Here is a 15,272-nt window from a genome sequence, read left to right as displayed (position 1 = left end):
GATTTTGGAATTATGCGGTGTATTACGTTATTTTCTAAGTTCAGGTAACGCACGGGCTAGTGTAGGGTTTTGAAAAATGAGGGTTAAAATCGCTGTTGACACGCTGTATACTCGCCCAATCCGGATGGGTCCAAGTTCATGCGGAAAACAGAAGATTTCAGGTGATTTATGGACCGGGTGGCGGGAAAACCGCTCAACAGGACACTCGGTACAGTACATAATATGTAATCGTCACGGAATAGATGAAGAGCTATTTCTTTTAGGGAGTAATATTCGTTAGTTTTTTTATCACTATTTCTTGTGCGATCCTTTCCAGAGGCTGAACTCCGTTACAAGCCGTGAGATACCGGCGGAAGAGAAAAGCGTTGGTGAGGAACCACAAAATTTGCACAAGAACAGATTCTCTGACATCATAGCATGTACGTACTGGTTAACTTGAATTTGTGCCAAACCTTCTTGCCTATTTCTACAACACCATATAAGGTGTGTATAATCATCATCGAGGCCGAGCGTGTATGTGCATTTGTATGTCATCGTGACTCATGTTGTGTTGCAGTGAACAGCTGTAGGGTGATGTTGCATAAGGAGCATGCTGACGAGGAGTCGGACTACATCAACGCCGTATTCCTACATGTGTGTACTTGTCCCTGTATACTTTGACATTTGCGTTTACTGTTTTTGTAATAGAGTGCCCGTACATCTGCAGAACAGCGACAAAGATTGAAGCATTTATTTAATCTGAATGACATTTACTTTTAGGCTCACAGGGGGCGCAATGCATTCATCGCTACCCAGCATCCCTTGCTGGAGACCGTGGAGGATTTCTGGCGCATGGTGACGGATTACGACATCGGGACGATTGTCATGTTGAACAACCTGCACGAACTTGACCAGGTAGCCCCAGAATTTTCTGAGGATGGGTGGGGGATTGGTTCACGTCATGGGCTAGCGCAAGAAAGGGGTGGAATCGATGAATGTATGGGAGGGCGAGGAAACGTATGGGAGAAAACATCTATGTCATAATGAGCATGTGCATACAAAGGTGGTTTTAATCAAAAGAGAGATAGAAAGGGCATGGGAATGTAGCGTAATGAGCGCTGTAAGGTTTGGGTAATACTAACGAAAGATAAAAGCAAAAATGCAACTGATCATTTCATCGCTTACACAGGAATACCCTAAGTACTGGCCTGACCATGGACCTACCAAATATGGTCACATAGGGGTCAGCGTGCTCAGCAAGCAAGAGCAAGGTGACGTCATCTGCACCAAGCTTAAGGTGACGCGAAAAAAGGTGAGACGAGTGGAATCTTGATGACGTCATAAATTTACCGGCACATAGTTGCTTTACGGATTAGTGGTAACAGGTTTGATCATGCTTTTTCCTTTTGCGCTTTACCGACTTTCTTGAAAGACACCAAGCTGAATAAGGCCCCCTAAGCACTTTACAGAAAATTGTCACCTGTTTGTGCACCTGGACATCCAAAACATATCTCTCACGGCTCAAATTTCCCACTTTACACTTCGCAGAAGACGCACGAGGTTCGTCACTTGCATCACGTGTCGTGGCCAGACAAGTGCATCCCTGAGGTTGCCTGCAGCGTTCTGGATCTTTTAGACGAAGCTCAGACGTCACAGCAGCAGTGCGGCAACGCGCCAGTATTGGTCCAATGCAGGTATAATAAACAGGACCCAAAACGGGGTTAAGGATTGCATAGAAGGATCAAACCGGTCATGTAAAGTAGTTAAAACTACCATTTTGTTAGACATTAAATTGGTTGTTTGTTATTTGTTTTGATACTCTATGAAAGACTTTATTTTTCGGTCGGGCTTCAAGGAATAGATATTGATATTGCTAGATTTGTATCTCCATAGTAACGGTGTTGGTAGGAGTGGCACGTTTTGTGCGATCTCCTCAGTTCTTGAGCGTTTGAAGACAGAGCAAGTTATTGACGTCTTTCAAGTTATTAAACGAATTCGCGTCAATCTGCCAGGCGCGGTGGAGAGCCCGGTGAGTAGGATAGCTTAATGGACGGCGATGATGGCATTTTAGTTTGATATAGAATCACCATTATCATCATTATCATCACCACCATAACCACCACCATCATCGTCGTCGTCGTCGTCGTCGTCACCATCATCATCACGCTTATTCACAGAGTTCCCCCGATGTTAATAGTTGTGCTAATTAATATATACATATTTGTTTCAGACGCAGTACATGTTTTGCTATCAAATCATCCAGAAGTACTTGGACTCCTTCAGCGACTACGCGAACTACTCAGATTGTTGAAAAATAGGCTGACGATAATGATGAATCCAGGGATTCTAAGCAATAAATTCTAAAGGCTAAGAAGGGGGGGTTGGAGAGTACTAGAGTTCCTAAATTGCAGGGCTAGAGAACACAAAAAAAATTATACAGACCACGTGTCTTAGATATGAATGTTATAATCCCGGTGGGGGAGGGAGAGGAGACTCTCCCAAAAAGTAGACGGGGATGATCGTCCCATCTTTTAGGGTATAAGATTCCGACCAACTACCATCCCTTGGGGGTGTTGGAGGATTTTTCAGATTTTGCCATCTCTTAGGGTATAAAATTTGACCAACTGCTATTCCTAAGAGAGTGTTTAACGTGTTTTTCCGAATCTGTTATCTCTTAGGGTTTAAAATTCGACCAATTGCTATTCCTGATAAGATGTTAAACGTTTTTTTTTTTTCGATTTTGCTATCTCTTAGAGTTAAAAATTTGTTCGATCAGACCCAATTTGCTTGGGAAGGATTTCTGTTGACCACGCCAAAGTACAATCCCTTATGGTTAAAATCGATTTTGATGATCACCCCCGTCTATTTTTATCGGAGTCCCCCATTGGAATTATAATGTTCTTATGCAACACCGAAAGAAATATAAATTGTAGGGATACACTTGAAGTGTGCTTAAGGTGATATTGTAAACAACAAATAATCCATCTATCGTAATTTGCAAAGTATTTCTTTTTCGTGGAGCTACGTTTTTATGAATAATTTGTCATTTCCATAAGGAAATATTTCTAATTTTCCTTACATTTTTGTTATTTCCTATTTAATAATATTGTGATATCATTTTAATGTAATAATATTTATAATTATTTCATGGCCGCCCATACCATTTAAGTAAAACAGAAGTGTATACCACTAATAGGTAAGATGGTCACACAATCTTTTATTAAAACCGGTATGCTCAATTTTCTGACTTATGGCGTACTTACATAGTGTGCTTAGCAATAGCTCAGGCGTGCGTAATACTCAGAACGGGTGCAAAGCAGACTCGTACATATATTGATGACAAAAAGTTCTTTCCATGTTTTTAAGCCTGCCGGGAAAAAAGAATTGGCAATAAAAACCTCTAGGGTCAGCCCCTCCCCTCACCCCCCCTTTCCCATCATACACACACACTTTTGGGGCCATTTAGCCCCTCCTGCCTCCCCCCCCCCCCCCCCCCCCCCCCCCTAGATCCGCTACTGGGACTAATGCATCACTTTTAGTTTACTAATATCGATGCATTGTATTTGATTTGATAGACCCTCCGAGGTTGAGACGAGGCTCTGGCCTCTCGAAGCGCCATTTCGACTTCTGCCTCACTTCCATGTTAACGTTTTTCGATAAGCTTGTGTCAGTTTCACGTGGTGCTAACTTGGATGTAAACATCTCTTCGCTAGGGAATTGAATTCACGGGTATGAAAAGCGCATGAAAACCTGATTTGAAAACAGCAACATTTATCTGAAAACCCATGGGATCATTGCTGTAGAGTTAGTGACAAGAATCTGCGCATAGGAGATGGGGAATACAGCATTTTATCGGGGAGGCGCTTCAAGCTGGCAGTTAAGGGGCAAAATGACCAGTACAATCGCTTGCTTGAGATTTTAAGAGTTTGAGAGTTTAATCCACTATCGTTGAGGCGAGAGCAAACGCCGGGAATAAGCTGGAAAATCAGCTTAAACGTCAGCACAGAGAAGACATCTCGGCGCTTTATTAACTCGTAAAAAGAGACTCCTCTTGAACAGACTTTACATTTTTAATACTGGTAAATCCTGTAACTAATTCGGACTGCAAAGCACTATGAAAATTGCGATCAAAATAATATTTTGCTCCTCTACTTCGTTCGTTTAGATGTTTGTTATTGCGAACAACAATAATTAAAACGGGTTTTGACCTTTTGAACTTAAAACGAAAATACAATAGAAAACTGTCAGAATTTCTTGGTTCCCATTACTACGCGTCAATTGGCCAATCAGCGACCAAGTTCAGATTCTGAACCTAGCAGAAGTCGAAATAGCGCTTCGAGAGGCCAGAGCCTCGTCTAAACCTCGCGGGCCACTAAATAGAGAGACGTTCGAGGCTCTGGAACCATTGTAGTCAATGTATCAACAGAGGTGACTGGTTTAAAGACGCGGCTTCTCGAATTACACTGTAAATCATATTGCGTGACTTTGAATTAACTTGATTACGCATGCCGATAGCGACGAGACATGATCGTCTGGTAAAGATGGAGGTGCAAGCACTCTCTTTCTATTTCCGGGTAGCTTTCGCCATCCTTCTGCTACAAACAATCACAGGTAAGCCGCGACAAGACCTCCGATGTAAACCTTGTTTATTGTAATAACACATAATCTAGTGACATCAGGTCCAATAGCGTCGCAAGCGTTGAAAAGCATCGTAAAGAATCATAAACATAATGTTCACTTTCGATCTCGAGGCACAGCGCTTTCTCTGGTGGTTACTGTTTTTACCGAACTGCTATTTGCCGCAATCAGAATACGGAGAGACGTCTTCTTTCCTTGTTATTGGTTAAATATCTCTTTGTAGATCTATTTAATTGCGAGTTTTAAGCATGCATCAGCTGCCTAAAACGTTTAAAAAAGTTTTAACTTTTAAATTCCAATTTATGACGTTCTTCTTCGCACTACCACATATGAATTCCTCGCAATGGCCTTTGGAGTTCGCAATGGCCTATTGGAGTTCGACAAGGTCTAGAAGAAGGAATTGCAGCGAAGAAAATTATCGGGTGGGGGGGGGGGGGGGGGTAAAATCAGCATTTGCCCAATGCCACACTGTATGGAAAAGGTAAAAAAATCTCTTTTGAATTCCACTCTGAGCAGTTGTTTTGAATTCCACCCTGAGCAATAACGGGTCCCGCATGAATGTTTGACTCCGCGAGCATCTATTGTGCGATTCACATATACAGTCTAATTTTGTGTATGGGCATTATCATTTAAAACCTTTATAGCCAAATTCGTTGTTGCGCGACCTCCCAGAATTGAAAATTCCTTTCTTTTTTTGGAAATAGCGCGTAGTCAATCAAACCAAACAATCAAAACACGACAAACCGCCCCCAAAGCTTGTGTCTGACTGCGCGTTATTCCCTAACGAGACAAGGATTTTGTATGTGCCGAGGTCGCGCAACAACGAATTGTGCTGTAAGTTCCGGGGACAATATCTTCCAGCAGGCATATTTAGGTTGGTGTCGCTCGCTGAGGGGGAAGGGGGGGAGGGGGGCTATCCTCCAGTTCAGAGAGACGATGATGGAGTGATAGTGTACATACCTTTTTTGCTTTTTTGTTGGCACTTTTGCGCATTTTGGCTTTGTTAACAATCTTCACATCCATATCGTGTGCTCGGTTTGGTTTCAAATAAGCCAAGTAAAAATTGCTTGTAATGTCTATAGCCTTTTAGCCGGCACTCTTTTGGCCGCGGTTATTCGAACATGTTTTGTGTTTGAGCATTGAGAAGTCTGTGGCGTGCAAAAGGACGGAGGTCCACTAAAAATATAGAAATTTGTTTTTCCTAGTTGTTTCAGTTTGTGGCGCGCATAGAGGACGAGGTCCACTCACAAATTTTTAAAAACGTGGTTTATTTTTTCCTAGTTGTTTCAGTTTGTGGCGCGCATAGAGGGCGAGGTCCACTCACACATTTTTAAAAACGTGATTTATTTTTTCTTAGTTGTATCAGTTTGTGGCGCGCTAGAGGACGAGGTCCACTCACACATTTTTAAAAACGTGGTTTATTTTTTCCTAGTTGTATCAGTTTGTGGCGCGCATAGAGGACGAGGTCCACTAAAAATATGGAAATTTGTTTTTCCTAGTTCTTTCAGTTTGTGCGGAAGCTGGTTGCTCAAGTCAAGCGGTTGGCATTAGCGATAGTCACGTGATACCTGATAACAGATTTTCAGCTTCAAGTGAATACAGCCCTAATTATGGAGCACGCTATGCTCGACTTAACGGTTCGCCTGGATGGTGTCGCAAAGGACGTGATACTAGCGGCTATCTCCAGATCGACCTGAACTCCGTGTTCGTGGTGTGCGCTGTGGCTACACAGGGAAACGGGCTTGGCGGCAAATATGAGTGGGTGACTTCATACAAAGTTGGGTTTTCCATGGAAAACAAAGCATGGTCCACATATCAAGAGAGTGCTGGGGTTGACAAGGTAGGGTGAAGGATTTCAACATCGGTCAATCCTCCGGATACCCTTCGGCCACGCATGTTATTTTTTTTATGACAAATTAAGCTAGACTCAAAGGACAAACCTAAATGGACCAGGCCGGGGTATTATTATGAAATCACGCATCATTTTGCTGTTCCAAAATGATGTTACACATATGTATCCCCAGGTATTCATTGGTAACACGGACGGAACGACAGTCGTCAAAAACACCCTCGCGGTTCCAACCATGGCGCGGTTCATCCGGTTTGTACCTCTTACTAGTCAAAGAGATCCGACGATGCGAGTGGAGGCGTATGGTACTAGGCCCGACGGTATGTTTAAGTAGAACCAACTCCAAGTCGTTATATTGTGGATTTTTATAGCTGAGGCTTTTCCGCGATGAACGTACTACACTATTTCGCCCGCCTGATGATAAACAGAAACCGCTGTCAGTGCCATGGGTTTGGGTGATTTAGCAGCTACCTTTTTATTAGTCTAGGCCTGGGTCACGGGGAAGATCTAGAATGCCAAGCGCAAAGAAAGCCAAAGTCTGAGCTACCTTCCCATGCCTTCGATCGCATTGTATGTATACCATCCCACTTTCATTACTAAGCTGCAATGACAAGCATTATCATCAGAGCATTAACTGGACAGGATTTTAAATATCTAAAGACCGTCAGTTACACTTATGGATTCTCGCTAATATAGTGTGCAAGTCGTCGCTTGGTCTGATTGATGACGTCATCCCAGACTCAGCAATGTCGGCGTCATCGGGTTCAGCGTCCGCTGGCCGTCTGTATGGCGGCTCATCTTGGTGCAGTACGTCATCGTCCGTCTCTGAGTATCTTCAGGTTGACCTGGGAGGGGTGAGGACGGTCTCAGGAGTAGCCACACAGGGGTACCCTGGGGAGAACAAGTGGGTCAAGACTTATAACCTTCAGTACAGTGGTGATGGGACACGATGGCTTACTTATGATAACGCCACCAGCAATGACTTCGTAAGTTAATCTGTATGTGTTGAATAACCTTATTCCGACTTGGCTATTTTGAGCTGTCTGTGACTGTAGGGGGGGTGTGTGGCTAAAAGCCCCCCCCCCCTCCGTATTTCATGAACCGCTTGGGCTATGACCATCAAACTTACAGACAATAATCATCAACGTGCGAAGAATCGCCACACCCTATGTTGGGTGTGGTCGAATCAATAATGACGTCACAATGACGTAATAAATACGATGTCTAGATATTCTTTCAAATATTGCCCAAATTATCAAATATCGGGTTGAAATTACTTTCCATTATTTAGATATGTCAAAATCAACCTTTTAACGGCTTTACAAGGCAAAAAGGCCATCTTGGGTTCTTATGATTTTTGCAAAAAAAAAACTGTAATTCTTACAAGAAAAAAAATTGAATGCATGTATTACTGCTCATAGTAATGATAACTGCATAATATTAGCTTTTAAAGTGTCATCTAGTAAATCTAGGGACATTTCTAGCAACAGCAGGGCAAAATTTAGCCACCCCTCCCCCCAAATATCCGAGGTAAAAACATTCTAGCGCTGTTGTGAAACTTGTCAAAACAAACTTATGCCTAACTAAATTTATAAAGTCAAAAGAGGCTCTAAAATCTTGAAACAGGACCAAAATATAAAAAAATCACTACTTTTTAGTTTTTGGGAAACCTATGTGTGAAAAAAACGGTTGCCATGGTAACATGGAGCGTCTCCTCGAAATGTCAATGGCATCAAAACTTTCGCAGATAGATTTTAAGATTTTAAAGAGCCCCCTCCCCCCAGTCTGAATAGGGTTATAGGTTCCTATAAATTCTTTGAGATTTAATATACACTATGTTTCACATTGCTAAAATCGTGTCGCTTTCGTTTGTGCAGAGCTTCACGGGTAACGTCAACAAGAATCTTGCGATGATCAATTGGCTCAGTCATCCAATCAGAGCGTGCTACGTCAGAATCAGGCCGCTGACCTGGAATAGCGCAATCTGTTTACGAGCAGACCTGTTTGGAGACATCGAATGCTGTGAGTAACACAATTACGTATACTTGAAACACATGATGTATTATATAAGTAATGAGTACGCAAGCAAAAACATCTACAGATAGTGCGTATTATTGATCTACAGATATTATTTTGTGGAGCTGATGAGAGTTTACAGTTAAAACATATTTCTGTGCTTCAGATAGCATAAAAGCAACAGCACCATAGCACCATATTTATGGGAAAAATATATCAAGATATAATGTGAAACTCTATTGAGCAGCCGTATCTCAAATCGGCGAATTGCAACACGAACGCGTGCTAGCGTATAAATTTCTAACATCAACTTTAATAAGTTTTTAATATAGGGAAACTCCATTAAGCAGCCGAGTTTTAAAAGTACCTATTGTTTTTGCATTAAAACAAGACCAAAACGAGTTATCCAAAGTTATCCAAAAATCAGTTTTGAAGACATCAAAGGTCCTTGTTGATAGACAAACACAAATTATGAGATAGCATAGAAGGGAAAGAGCATGAACATTTTCTTTTTTATCCATCTCCGTAGCGTGTGAGAATCTGGCTCTAGGACTCGGTGACAATCGCGTACCTAGCGCAAGTATCACCGCCTCATCAAACAACGCAAATGCCGTACGCGCAAGACTGGGCACTACAAGCGGTGCATGGTGTGCGGGCTCAGGTGACGTCTCGCCATACCTGCAGGTGGATCTTGGATCAAGTCACATGATCTGCGCCGTAGCTACACAAGGAGATCCGTCCGCTGACCAGTGGGTACAGACTTATCGGATTGATTACTCGGATGATATTTATTTATTTATTTACCAATTACAGCCTGCCCCTCACATTTGAGGATTGTTGGCTGGGTTAGTAAGCACTGTCACTGGGGGTGGTCACTGCCAGAGGGTTTATTACGTCCCCAGTGGTTCTTTTACGTCCCTTCGGTTCAGGTTCAGTGTAGTACAGCTTGAAGAGACGGGACCTCCGGTTTAGTGTCCTTATCCGAGAAGACTGGAAACACGGGAGAATAACTTCAACTCACTTGTGACAAATTCGATTCAAGGCAGGAACCCGGAAAAATCCCCAGTTTGAGCCAGGATTCGAACCTGGGCCACAGCGGTGAGAGGCCGACGCGCTAACACACTAGGCCACCCGTGCTTCAGGAGCAAACTGGACAAGTTATAGAGAAAATAACACCACTAGGGTAAGACAGTAACTGCTATTCTAGAAATATTGTGCTGTATATTACCATGGTAAGCATGGATTATTAAAAATTGATATTCTTCATATAGAAGTTCAACGGTAATTACGACAGAAACTCGATCGTGCGTCAAGTACTGTACCAAGCCCCCGCCGCCAGATACGTCCGCGTGGTGCCAATTTCGGAGACTGGGTCAAAGTGTCTACGGTTGGAGCTGTACGGTCACCGACTGGGATCAGGTACTGTGTTTAAGAAAATCTCGCGCCAGACCGCATTTTCGTGTCGTTTATAAACAAATAAAAGCAAAATTACCATGGCAACCTTTTATCAGATTGTCAGTCTCGCGCAGTCGGCCTTCAGAGCACAAATATGATTCCTGATCATCGCTTCACCAGCAATTCATGGTATAGTAGCGGCTACTATCCCTGGTACGCAAGACTACAAACATCAAAGGCTTGGACACCAAAAGCTGCCGATAGAGACAATACATATCTCCAAGTTGACCTGGGAGGTCTGTGGCGCGTGTGCTCTGTGGCCTCTCAAGGGGCCTACAGCCACTGGGAGTGGACCAAGCAGTACGCTATCGCGCATTCTGTCAATAATATCAGTTGGACGCCATACATTGAGTCTGGTGTACAGAGGGTGAGTGTCTGCTGATTCATTTATCCTCCTTATGTTATTGATGTTTTGAATTGATTCTAATACATATCGAACACTTCTATAAAAAAAAAACATCGTTTTTCCTGCTCGCTCGGTCAATTCCTTATTAGGGTATTACAACCATATTAGAAAAGTCATTTTTTTTCGCTTTTTTGAATGTCACGCTCTCATCCAATCATAATGAAATTTCCTCGATGGCGTTTCTGCGAAAAGAATCTGTGACAAAAAATTTGATTGGTTTCGTTTAAAAAAATAGCATAAAAACACAAACTTTAACGACAAACGCTTACAAAGTGTTTTACAGGTGTTTACTGGAAATGTTTACCAATCAACTGTAGTGGTAAGACTGCTCGCTCACCCGCCACTGGCCAGATTCATCAGGTTTGTTCCAACAGCATACCACAATTACCCAACAACAAGACTGGATTACCGCGGATTACAGTCAGGTACCGCAATGTAGCATAATACAAAAAGGTTAATAAGAAAGTCCATGTGATATCTCACAAAACAATCGCTTTTCAGCTTGTGCATCATCACTCGGAGTGGAGCGTGGCTACATCCTTGACTCACAGATGACGTCATCAAGCAATGATGGCGCGTACACGGCATCCGCTGGCCGACTGTACGGCGGTTCATCTTGGTGCAATTCCACATCAGCCAACACTGAGTATCTTCAGGTTGATCTTGGAGGAGTAAAGACGGTCACAGGAGTGGCCACACAGGGTTCCCGCACTCAAAGCAAGTGGGTCACGCGATACGTTATCAAGTACAGCTTCACTGGAACCGAGTGGAGCGTCGTCATGGATGGCGGGTCTATACCAAGGGTAAGTTAAGTGACGTCATGGATGGCGGGTCTATACCAAGGGTAAGTTAAGTGACGTCATGAATGGCGGGTCTATACCGAGGGTAAGTTAAGTGACGTCAAGGATGGCGGGTCTATACCAAGGGTAAGCTAAGTGACGTCATGGATGGCGGGTCTATATCGAGGGTAAGTTAAGTGACGTCATGGATGGCGGGTCTATACCAAGGGTAAGTTAAGTGACGTCAAGGATGGCGGGTCTATACCAAGGGTAAGTTAAGTGACGTCAAGGATGGCGGGTCTATACCAATGGTAAGTTAAGTGACGTCATGGATGGCGGGTCTATACCAAGGGTAAAATTAAGTGACGTCATGAATGGCGGGTCTATACCGAGGTTAGTTAAGTGACGTCAAGGATGGCGGGTCTATACCAAGGGTGAGTAAAGGGACGTCATGGATGGCAGGTATGTACACAGGGTAGGTAGAGGTGACGTCATTGATGGCAGGTATGTACACAGGGTAGCTAGAAGTGACGTCATGGATAGCGGGTCTGTACCAAGGGTAAGTTAAGTGACGTCAAGGATGGCGGGTCTATACCAAAGGTAAGTTAAGTGACGTCATGGATGGCGGGTCTATACCAAGGGTAAGTTAAGTGACGTCATGGATGGCAGGTCTATACCAAGGGTAAGTTAAGCGACGTCAAGGATGGCGGGTCTATACCAAGGGTAAGTTAAGTGACGTCAAGGATGGCGGGTCTATACCAATGGTAAGTTAAGTGACGTCAAGGATGGTGGGTCTATACCAAGGGTAAGTTAAGTGACGTCATGGATGGCGGGTCTATACCAAGGGTAAGTTAAGTGACGTCATGGATGGCTGGTATGTACTCGGGGTAGGTAAGGTGACGTCATGGATGGTAGGTCTATACTCAGGGTAGGTAAGGTGACGTCATGGATGGCAGGACTGTACTCGGGGTAGGTAAGGCGACGTCATGGATGGCGGGTCTATACCAAGGGTAAGTAAGTGACGTCATGGATGGCTGGTATGTACTCGGGGTAGGTAAGGTGACGTCATGGATGGCAGGTCTGTACTCGGGGTAGGTAAGGTGACGTCATGGATGGCGGGTCTGTACCAAGGGTGAATTAAGTGACGTCAAGGATGGCGGGTCTATACCAAGGCTAAGTTAGGTGACGTCATGGATGGCGGGTCTATACCAAGGGTAAGTTATGTGACGTCATGGATGGCGGGTCTATACCAAGGGTAAGTTAAGTGACGTCATGGATGGTGGGTCTATACCAAGGGTAAGTTAAGTGACGTCATGGATGGTGGGTCTATACCAAGGGTAAGTAAAGTGACGTCATGGATGGTGGGTCTAGGGTAAGTTAAGTGACGTCATGGATGGTGGGTCTAGGGTAAGTTAAGTGACGTCATGAATGGTGGGTCTGTACTCGGGGTAGGTAAGGTGACGTCATGGATGGTGGGTCTGTACCCTGGGTAAGTAAGGTGACGTCATGGATGGCGGGTCTAGGGTAAGTTAAGTGACGTCATGAATGGTGGGTCTGTACTCGGGGTAGGTAAGGTGACATCATGGATTGTGGGTCTGTACTCTGGGTAAGTAAGGTGACGTCATGGGTGGCGGGTCTAGGGTAAGTAAAGTGACTTCATGAATGGCGGGTCTGTACACAGGGTAGGTAGAGGTGACGTCATGGATGGCAGGTATGTACGCAGGGTAGGAAGAGGTGGCGTCATTGATGGCAGGTATGTACACAGGGTAGGTAAGGTGACGTCATGGATGGCAGATCTGTACTCGGGGTAGGTAAGGTGACGTCATGGATGGTGGGTCTGTACCTCGGGTAGGTAAGGTGACGTCATGGATGGTTGGTCTGTATTCAGGGTAAGTAAGGTGACGTCATGGATGGCGGATCTGTACTCGTGGTAGGTAAGGTGGTCTTATGGATGGCAGGTCTGTACTCGTGGTAGGTAAGCTGGCGTCAGGGATTGTGGGTCAGTACTCGGGGTAGGTAAGGTGACGTCATGGATGGTGGGTCAATACCAAGGGTAAGTTAAGTGACGTCATGAATGGCGGGTCTATACCGAGGGTAAGTTAAGTGACGTCAAGGATGGCGGGTCTATACCAAGGGTAAGCTAAGTGACGTCATGGATGGCGGGTCTATACCGAGGGTAAGTTAAGTGACGTCATGGATGGAGGGTCTATACCAAGGGTAAGTTAAGTGACGTCAAGGATGGCGGGTCTATACCAAGGGTAAGTTAAGTGGCGTCAAGGATGGCGGGTCTATACCAATGGTAAGTTAAGTGACGTCATGGATGGCGGGTCTATACCAAGGGTAAAATTAAGTGACGTCATGGATGGCGGGTCTATACCGAGGTTAGTTAAGTGACGTCAAGGATGGCGGGTCTAGGGTAAGTTAAGTGACGTCATGGATGGCGTGTCTATACCAAGGGTAAGTTAAGTGACGTCAAGGATGGCGGGTCTATACCAAGGGTAAGTTAAGTGACGTCATGGATGGCGGGTCTATACCAAGGGTAAGTTAAGTGACGTCATGGATGGCGGGTCTATACCAAGGGTAAGTTAAGTGACGTCATGGATGGCGGGTCTATACCATGGGTAAGTTAAGTGACGTAATGGATGGCGGGTCTATACCAAGGGTGAGTTAAGTGACATCATGGATGGCAGGTATGTACACAGGGTAGCTAGAAGTGACGTCATGGATAGCGGGTCTGTACCAAGGGTAAGTTAAGTGACGTCAAGGATGGCGGGTCTATACCAAGTGTAAGTTAAGTGACGTCATGAATGGCGGGTCTATACCAAGGGTAAGTTAAGTGACGTCATGGATGGCAGGTCTATACCAAGGGTAAGTTAAGCGACGTCAAGGATGGCGGGTCTATACCAAGGGTAAGTTAAGTGACGTCAAGGATGGCGGGTCTATACCAACGGTAAGTTAAGTGACGTCAAGGATGGTGGCTCTATACCAAGGGTAAGTTAAGTGACGTCATGGATGGCGGGTCTATACCAAGGGTAAGTTAATTTACGTCATGGATGGCTGGTATGTACTCGGGGTAGGTAAGGTGACGTCATGGATGGTAGGTCTATACTCAGGGTAGGTAAGGTGACGTCATGGATGGCAGGTCTGTACTCGGGGTAGGTAAGGTGACGTCATGGATGGTGGGTCTGTACTCAGGGTAGGTAAAGTGACGTCATGGACGGCGGGTCTGTACTCGGGGTAGGTAAGGTGACATCATGGATGGCAGGTCTGTACTCGGGGTAGGTAGAGGTGACGTCATGAATGGCAAGTCTGTACTCAGGGTAGGTAAAGTGACGTCATGGATGGTGGGTCTGTACTCAGGGTAGGTAAGGTGACGTCATGGATGGCAGGTCTGTACTCGGGGTAGGTAAGGTGACGTCATGGATGGTGGGTCTGTACTCGGGGTAGGTAAGGTGACGTCATGGATGAGGGTCTGTACTCGGGGTAGGTAAGGTGACGTCATGGATGGTGGGTCTGTACTCGGGGTAGGTAAGGTGACGTCATGGATTGCAGGTGTGTACACAAGGTAGGTAGTGGTGACGTCATGGATGGCAGGTATGTACACAGGGTAGGTAAGGTGACGTCATGGATGGTGGGTCTGTACTCGGGATAGGTAAGATGACGTCATGGATTGCAGGTGTGTACACAGGGTAGGTAGGGGTGACGTCATCGATGGCAGGTATGTAGACAAGGTAGGTACAGGTGACGTCATGGATGGCAGGTATGTACACAGGGTAGGTAGAGGTGACGTCATGGATGGCAGGTATGTACACATGGTAGGTAGAGGTTACGTCATGGATGGCAGGTATGTACACAGGGTTGGTAGAGGTGACGTCATGGATGGCAGGTATGTACACAGGGTAGGTAGAGGTGACGTCATGGATGGCAGGTATGTACACAGGGTACGTAGAGGTGACGTCATGGATGGCTGGTCTGTACTTAGGTTAGGTAAAGTTGACGTCATAATTATGTGCTTTGGGTAGGTAAGGATAAATCATTCATTATCTTGCTTTTCCAGATATTTGACGGGAACGAGGATCACAACACAGGGCGTGTTAACTGGTTTAAGGTCCCCATCGCTGCACAATTCATCAGGGTTCACCCTCAGGCA

At 44.8% G+C, this 15,272-nt stretch overlaps 2 protein-coding genes across 11 annotated transcripts in view; both read left to right on the top strand.

Annotated features, from left to right (window-relative positions):
- LOC5502675 (receptor-type tyrosine-protein phosphatase F) overlaps nucleotides 1-3,218 on the top strand; it is a 155,702-nt gene extending 152,484 nt beyond the window's left edge. For 3 of the 8 annotated variants that reach the window (XM_048723521.1, XM_048723515.1, XM_048723486.1), the window contains exons 29-35: nucleotides 317-419; nucleotides 557-633; nucleotides 760-894; nucleotides 1,169-1,291; nucleotides 1,528-1,673; nucleotides 1,873-2,008; nucleotides 2,210-3,218. In XM_048723521.1, the coding sequence (XP_048579478.1) occupies nucleotides 317-419; nucleotides 557-633; nucleotides 760-894; nucleotides 1,169-1,291; nucleotides 1,528-1,673; nucleotides 1,873-2,008; nucleotides 2,210-2,290 (801 nt within the window). In that variant the 3' untranslated portion in view covers nucleotides 2,291-3,218. The remainder of the gene's footprint in view (nucleotides 1-316; nucleotides 420-556; nucleotides 634-759; nucleotides 895-1,168; nucleotides 1,292-1,527; nucleotides 1,674-1,872; nucleotides 2,009-2,209) is intronic. The other 5 variants (XM_048723523.1, XM_048723518.1, XM_048723497.1 and 2 more) reach the window with 3 other exon arrangements.
- Nucleotides 3,219-3,561: 343 nt separating this feature from the next.
- The window catches only part of LOC5502665 (receptor-type tyrosine-protein phosphatase S), a 54,708-nt gene continuing 42,997 nt past the window's right edge, over nucleotides 3,562-15,272 (top strand). The window contains exons 1-11 of one of the 3 annotated variants that reach the window (XM_048723459.1): nucleotides 3,562-4,590; nucleotides 6,117-6,457; nucleotides 6,642-6,786; nucleotides 7,163-7,452; nucleotides 8,344-8,488; nucleotides 9,012-9,266; nucleotides 9,625-9,665; nucleotides 9,754-9,901; nucleotides 9,994-10,304; nucleotides 10,627-10,768; nucleotides 10,845-11,146. In XM_048723459.1, coding sequence (XP_048579416.1) covers nucleotides 4,485-4,590; nucleotides 6,117-6,457; nucleotides 6,642-6,786; nucleotides 7,163-7,452; nucleotides 8,344-8,488; nucleotides 9,012-9,266; nucleotides 9,625-9,665; nucleotides 9,754-9,901; nucleotides 9,994-10,304; nucleotides 10,627-10,768; nucleotides 10,845-11,146 — 2,226 coding nt within the window. In that variant the 5' untranslated portion in view covers nucleotides 3,562-4,484. The remainder of the gene's footprint in view (nucleotides 4,591-6,116; nucleotides 6,458-6,641; nucleotides 6,787-7,162; nucleotides 7,453-8,343; nucleotides 8,489-9,011; nucleotides 9,267-9,624; nucleotides 9,666-9,753; nucleotides 9,902-9,993; nucleotides 10,305-10,626; nucleotides 10,769-10,844; nucleotides 11,147-15,272) is intronic. The other 2 variants (XM_048723456.1, XM_048723470.1) reach the window with 2 other exon arrangements.

This window comes from Nematostella vectensis, chromosome 1, assembly GCF_932526225.1.
Source record: "Nematostella vectensis chromosome 1, jaNemVect1.1, whole genome shotgun sequence".
NCBI lineage: Eukaryota > Metazoa > Cnidaria > Anthozoa > Actiniaria > Edwardsiidae > Nematostella > Nematostella vectensis.
This window is presented reverse-complemented; position numbering and strand designations above follow the sequence as displayed.